Raw genomic sequence first — 7,500 nt, forward strand, 5'->3', positions numbered from 1 at the left:
GATCATCTTTCCATTTCTTATTCATCTTTGAATTTCAAAGAAGAGGACTGTTGCATTAACAGTCTTTCCTTGTTCCAAAATATATGTCCTTTCATTCATCCACTGCATTCCATTCCCTTCTTTACAGCCAACATTGGTTGTCTCTCTCCTAAACCTTCGCAGGAAAGACCAAGGAGGCCAGGAGAAAAGAAGAGAGAGGGAGAGAGAGAAGAACGAAAGAGAGAGAATAGGGATCTAAAGGTCAGGCTTGATGTTTTCAGAGACTGAGTTGGTAAAGAATTGGAATTAATGTGAAGGACAGATGGCAATAAATGTGCTGTGAATGATGGCAGCGATGATGGTGGCTATTCTGTGTTGAAGGTGAGTTGGGGGATGGTCGATACAAAGCGTGGCGAGGGTGATGAGGGTGGATAGGAACTGCGGATATTACCAGTGGTACTTACTATATCACCGGTGGTGAGTCCCAGGGTAATGATGGTGTATAGAACCAGTGGTGAGTGTGGTTGTGTGTGGTGAACTGAGGTGCATGCGAATGCTACATCTCTGTTATGCAGCCGGTCCATCTAATGAACCAGAGCCCAGCAGGAGGTGAACTTCCTCCGCTGGAAAAACTCCTGTTTCTTTGTCATGTTTCCTTTCTCCCTCCTCCCCTCTTTTCTCCTCTTCACCACTTGCTCTTCCTCCCATCGCGTTCCTCCCCCCGCCCCTCTCTCCTCACACCTCTGCTCTCACCCCCGCCCCTCTACTCCCCACCCCTCCCTACTCTCCTCAGCACTTTTTCCGTCCTCCTCCTTTGTTCTTTTCTCCTCTCCCGGTTCCATCTCTCCCTCCACTCCCCCTCCCCTCCCCACCTCTCACCATTTAACTTCTCTGCTCCTCTCCTTAACCTTCATTAGTCCCTCCCCCCTCTCTCCACCCCTCCTCTCTCCCCTCTTCCTTCTCTGTGTTCCTGTGTTTTCTAATGGTTGCCCGTGAGAAGATGAAAGAGAACAACAATTTTTTTACACCAGGCAGAGCTTGCCGGGCCCCGTCCAAGTCATTAAGAGCAACCATTAACACGAACGCCAGCGCGCCGCTGATCTAGATCGCGTCGCAACGCGAGACGGGAGTGTGGGGGCTAGGTCCGCAACATGAAAGACAAAAGCAGAAGGAAGTGAAGAAGATGAAACAGAAAAAGGGAAGGAGGCGAGGGGGAGAGGGAGGGAGGTGAGGTGGGGGGGGGGGGGGGGGGGGGGGGGGGGGGGGACTGGACTTATGTCTGCGCTGTATGATTTGATCAGATAAGACAGAGACGGAGCCCGAGAGTTCTAACATGCTTCATAAACCATGCATGTCAAAACGTTCCTTCAAAGTGGTTCTCTGTGACAGGGAGAGAGGGATGAGGGGAGGAAGAGAAGGTGGACTAAGAAGTACTTATTTTTTATTCCCAGTCATTATTCTTACGACCATTATGCTTCAAGTATCGCAGCGATCATCATCATCATCATCATCATCATCATCATCACCATCATCATCCTTCATTTCCTATCAAAATGAATAAAAAGTATAAACCATCCAGCTATCAATCTATCCATCCAAATAGCCATCTATCCATATCCCTACAGTATCCATCCATAAATGTATCCATTCATCCATCTATCTATCTATCTTTCTATTCATATATCTCTATCTATCATCACAATTATTATTAATAGTAGTAGTATTTACGTGTGCTCTGTGCAGCTCTACAATACAAACAGTCTGTCTGGCATTGTAGATAAAGCCTTGTATGAATGGAGGCTCCCTGACAGACTGGGCTGAATATATCAGAACCACAGGAAGAACTGCATCCCGACCAGGAAGTCAGGGAGCCAGTGTGGCTCCTGAGCCGACCAATGGAGAGCGATCGTTCAGCGGAGCTGGACTAACAAGGCCTCGAGCTGTGTGTGAGCGGTAGCGGCCGGAGACGAGAGGCTGCTCTCCACATGACGGGGGAAAAGCTCTGAGCCAACAGGGTCAAACAGCACACATCTGGAACCGATACACATGGAGAGAGCGCTAGCAATGAAGGTTGGAGGTTGGAGACAAAAAGGAGAGAAAGAGGGAGAGAGAGAGAGAGGAAGAGAGAAAGAATGAGAGATAGACAGACTATAGAGATAGTGAAAGAAAAGTTGTCTCGAAATGTTCCTTTTCACTCACAATGCACGTTACGGGTGTGTGTTTGATGTTGTACTTCAACTGGAGGACAGACGCAGCCGGATGTTACCATGACTACCATCATAGCACACATGTACATCAACTACCATGTCAACCACACCGCATCATCACAGGAGTGTGGAGTGGAGTGTGGAGTGTTGGAGATGCAGGGTAGAGCAACAGGAGAGTGTGAGTGTGTGTGTGTGTGTGTGTTTGTGTGTGCGTGTGTGTGTGTTTATACCGTGTGTCTGTGGTTTACGTCGTCCACAAGTAAACTCTCTCTCTTCCTCTCCCTCTCTCTTCCCTTCTCCCTCTCCCTCTCTCTCCCTCCCTCCCTCCCTCCCTCCCCCTATCCCAGGGCATGGTGTCAGCCGGAGCAGATTCTCCCTGCAGCTGTATTAAAACACCATCTTTGTGGGGCCCGCGGGCAGACAAAACCCATCATCCCTCCCATAAAGATGCACTTTAGGATGGAGCCGCGAGGAGGGAAGAGGGGGGGCGAGCGCTGGAGACGGGGGTGGGGAACGGGGGAGGAGGGGGAAAAGGTTGACCCCGACGTGAGGGGAGAGGGAGAAGGTGCAATGGAGGATCACTTAACAGCCAACATCACGGTATCATCTGGCCAGGAGCTAATATAGTAGAGATTAATGTAGAGGGGGCGGGGGAGAGGAGGAGGGGGAGAAGGGGGGAGAGGAGAAGATAATTCAAGGCAAGGAAGGATAGGAGAGGTGATGAGAGAGCAGAAACAGGAGGAGAGCAGGAGAGAGGAGAGAGCAGAGCAAAAAACGAGCAAAGAAGGAGGGGGGAGTAAGTGGAGATAAGAGGAGGGGGAGGAGGGGGGAGTAGGACAAGCGAGCGCTGGCATAAGGAGGGTGTAGAGACAGAGGAGTTAATAGCAGGAGTGAGTAAAGGGGGATTTATTGCAGCGGAGGAATAAAAGACTATCTTTATGAGGTGACATATTAGCCAACACTTACATTACCATCATCAGCGCCATAAAAAAGTCCTCCATGCAAATTGAAGTGCCAACATTCGCTTTAAAGTGACTTATTTAGTTTAAAGATATATATTTAGTGACGACACACTGGATGAAGGGCAAGAAACATAGACACAGTGTGTGTGTGTGTGTGTGTGTGTGTGTGTGTGTGTGTGTGCGCGCATGTGTGTGTGTGTGTGTGTGTGTGTGTGTGTGTGTGTGTGTGTGTGTGTGTGTGTGTGAATTTGTGTGTAGGTTTTATTATCTACTTTATAACTGCGTAAGTGAAATTGTGCAGATTTGAGTCCATCAAGGTGCTCCTGGAGGATCCAGAGGGTGATTTAGGAGCAGGACGGACTCAGCACTAGCTGGCCCTGGTGGGGCTCAACGCCCCACAATCACAACGCCGGGGACATAAACCTCCAGGATCCTGTGCTGCTTCCTCTGGTGACAAGGGAATGCATTTTGCTATTGAGTTTGGGTAGCTGGTATGAAAGTTATTGTGTTGTGCTATGTTGGTGAGGTTGTAATGGGTGTGTGTGTGTGTGTGTTTATGTGTACGTTAAAGATGTATTTGTGTGTGTGTGTGTGTGTGTGTGTGTGTGTGTGTGTGTAATTTGTGTTTTTTATGATAGCAGCAAAATCCTCTTGGAATTAGCGGCAGAAACCGCTCAGCATCGCCGTGCTAGCGATAGACAAAGCCCTAGTGGTAGACGCTAACACAAACAGAAAGGTGAGCGCAGGATGTGTCTCGCCCGTCGACGTACACAGAAACACTCTCATCCACACAAACATCCCGTGTATAGACAAGCATACACAAACATTCATATTTACACACACACACACACACACACGCACACACACACACAAATGTATGCAACGAATAAACAAACAGCAAACATTGCCAAAAAAACAGCCAGCGGGTTATAGTCCACCTGTCATACCTGCCGGCTCTCATCGTGTCACAAATGCACACACACACACACACACACACACACGCACACACACACACACGCAAATACAGGCACACAAACGCAGACCTGCACACACACATAGACATATGCATACACACAGAAACAAGCACACACCCGCACACGTATACACAGGCACAAACAGATGTACGCACACGCAGAAATGTACACATACACATAAAAACCAACACACACAACCACAGGCACACGGACACACAGGCACACACACAGACATACACATACAAGCAGACTGAAGCACACACACACTCAACAACACACGCACACATACACGCACACAGAGACATGGATACAAAGCGACACATGGACACACCCACAGGTACAGAGAGTGACGTGCAGACACACACACACACAAACACACACACTTTTCACTTTTAGTCCTTTCTCACTCGGTCTCTCGCCCCCTCTACTCTCCCCCACCTTCTCTCTCCTTTTCTCCCTCCTTCTCTGTGCCTCTCATCTTGTCTCCACCTCTCTGCACCTCTGTCTGTTCTTCTTCTCACCTATACCCCTCCCCCTTTCTCTCTCTGAGTCATTACGGCTATGAGAACAATATGAAAGGTCAGAGAATAGGTCACACACACACACACACACACACACACACACACACACACACACACCTCTCAACAACTGTTTAATTGGTAAAAGTTGAATAAAAAGGTACTTTACAACTCTTCATATCCACACACACACACGGCAGGATGTTAAGGATCTAATGAGCTGTCATTTTATCAAGTGAAGTGTGTCTCTCTAGGACACCCACTGGGACCTCTCTTCCTCTCCCTCTCCCGTCCTCCCTCTCTCTCTCTCTCTCTCTCTCTCCCATCCTCCATCTCTCTCTCTCTCTCTCCCTCTCCCTCTCCCGTCCTCTCTCTCTCTCTCTCTCTCTCTCTCTCTCTCTCTCTCTCTCTCTATCTAGCCACCTCTCCATGCCTTCTCTTTTGCCCTCTCTCCATCTCTCACCCTTTCAATGCTTCTCTACCTCTCCACTCCGTCCGTCCTCTTTCTTTCTAGTAACAACTTTATTTTCTCCATCTTTTATGCTCTCTTTGTTCCTCCTCTCTCTCCTGTTCTTGCTCTCCTCTCTGCCCCTCTCTCCTGCCCCCCCTCTATCCTCTCTTCTCATTCTCTATCTCTCCCCTCCCCTCCTCTCCTCTTCCAGCCCCCACCCCTCCCTTTCCCCCCTCCTCTCTCCTCCCCATTCTCATCTCTTCTAAGTAGTCTTTGGGTAAATTCTTAAACATCTCAATTATAATTATCTTTGATTTGTGCTCTCTCAGCCGAGATGAAGCAATTAGTAGCTCTCCTTCTTTCCCTCTCTCTCCTCTCCCTCTCTTCTCTTTCCCTCTTGTCCTCTAATTGGTCGTCTAAGTAGTTGCCCCCTCCTTCCCTCTTGTCTTTTCATGCATCTGCCCTCCCTTTAACCATTTTCTTTCCCCCTTCTTTCGTTTTCATTCAATCAATTCTCTCTTATTTTTTTAGTTATCAGAATGAAACAAACAATCAAACTAATAAACAGGGCTTGGTATAAATGAGGAAAATGACACAGACTGAGGAAGTGGAAAAGGAAAGCAGACAGACTGATGCAGTGAGGAAGGAAAGGAGACAGACTGAGGTAGTAGGAAAGGAAAGGGACAGACTGATGCAGCAACAAAGGAAAGGAGACAGAATTAAACAGTAGGAGAGGGAAGATGACAGGCTGAGGTCGGAAGGAAGGAAAGGAGGCCGACTGAGGCAATTAGGAAGGAAGAGACAGCCCCTGGCAGCCTCTTCTTGTCATCAAGGTCTGTTGTCAAGGAAACTGACCTAGGCAGTAAGGACGGAGGATACAGCCCCAGACAGTAAGGCAGTCATTAAGGACACATACCTAGGTCGTAAGGACAAAGGAAAGAGCCCCACACAATAAGGTCGTCACTAAGGAAACAGACCTAGGCAGTAAGGACGGAGGAGACAGCCCCAGAGAGTAAGGCAGTCATCAAGGAGACAGAGCTAGGCCGTGAGGACGGAGGAGACAGCCCCAGACAGAAAGGTGGTCATCAAGCAGACTCACCAGCACACTTGGTCCTGGTGATGAGGGAGGGCCCCGGGGGTCCGGTCCCTCCCTCCCCGGGGCGGGACAGCAGCACCTTGATCTCATACTCCACGTCGGGGTCCAGGTGCCACAGCTTGTAGGTGGGGGCGTCCACCACGTTGTTCTCCGCCCAGTTCCCGCTGGTGGTGCGGTACTCCACCTCCTTCAAGATGATTGGCCCGTCACCGATGATGCTGTTGGCGTTGGGTTTGATCCACAGGTAGGTGGCGCCCACCGCCAGCAGCTCCGGTGGGGCGATGGGGGTGGGAGGGGCTGGGGGAGGAAATGGGCGGAGCAACATGTGAGGAAAACCAGCAACAAAGAGTCGAGCAGACTCGACATACAAGAAGAGAGATACAAGAAAGGAGACAGGGACAGATATAATTTAATATCTTCAGCCTATACATTACACTCCATTTATTGAGCAGGTGCTTTGGTCCAAAGCGTCTTACAGTAGGTCAATAATAATAACTCAATAATGAATATATAACCCAAAATAAATATATATATATTGAAGATGCTTTTCACACCTTAGAGTGAAGATGGAACCAATCACCTTGCAATAGATATGCAGCCTACTGAAGATATGCAAAGTACTAATACAGTATAACTATACAGCCTTATAGTCGAGAGTACAAAAACTGGTCAAACCTGGCTAGTATTGTGGTACTACTTTACACACAGTACCTCATCCTTTTTGAAAATCGAGATTGGACTCACAGAACCACGTATACAAATATAAACAATGTACGCTACACTAATACCGCCACTGGGTACTAACAACTCAGTACTAATGCGGTATGAACGCATTAGGAAGGACTTCTAGCATCACTACCACGGCGTATGGTACCAATACTACAGCAGGATCAATACAATGCAGCGTGAATACATGAAAGAGGAGCTCCACTGAGGGTCCACGCCAGGCAGCACCACTGCAGCACAGGAATGCGTAGCGAGCGCTGGTACACTGAGACAGAGAAGTAAGTGGCTCGGCGTTTCATTAGCGGACCCTCGTCATCGGCAGAGTGTTTCTCACAGCCCGCCACCTCCTCCTGCCCAGCACTCAGAGACTCCCGACTCCACGCCCGATTGGTCCTTTTAATCTGTCTGATTCGTCGGCTGGTTGACAGCCGCTTTGTCATCTGACAGCTGAGTTAGTGGTCTCTGAGTTATACCCCCCCACCACCACCACCCCCTCCTCTAAAAGCAAAGTCTTGTTTTAACTTCTAAAGGTGCTGTTAGGCAGGCGCTTTTGCCGTCACTCACCCTGCGCACGTATCCATCTCACA

At 48.8% G+C, this 7,500-nt stretch overlaps 1 protein-coding gene across 6 annotated transcripts in view; it reads right to left on the reverse strand.

Annotated features, from left to right (window-relative positions):
• ptprt (protein tyrosine phosphatase receptor type T) overlaps positions 1-7,500 on the reverse strand; it is a gene marked incomplete at both ends in the record, with an annotated part of 224,076 nt that overhangs the window by 117,634 nt on the left and 98,942 nt on the right. For all 6 annotated transcript variants that reach the window (XM_084463779.1, XM_084463778.1, XM_084463777.1 and 3 more), the window contains one exon: positions 6,191-6,484. In XM_084463779.1, the coding sequence (XP_084319905.1) occupies positions 6,191-6,484 (294 nt within the window). The remainder of the gene's footprint in view (positions 1-6,190; positions 6,485-7,500) is intronic.

Source organism: Micromesistius poutassou (assembly GCF_964030765.1).
Source record: "Micromesistius poutassou genome assembly, chromosome: 2".
Lineage (NCBI taxonomy): Eukaryota > Metazoa > Chordata > Actinopteri > Gadiformes > Gadidae > Micromesistius > Micromesistius poutassou.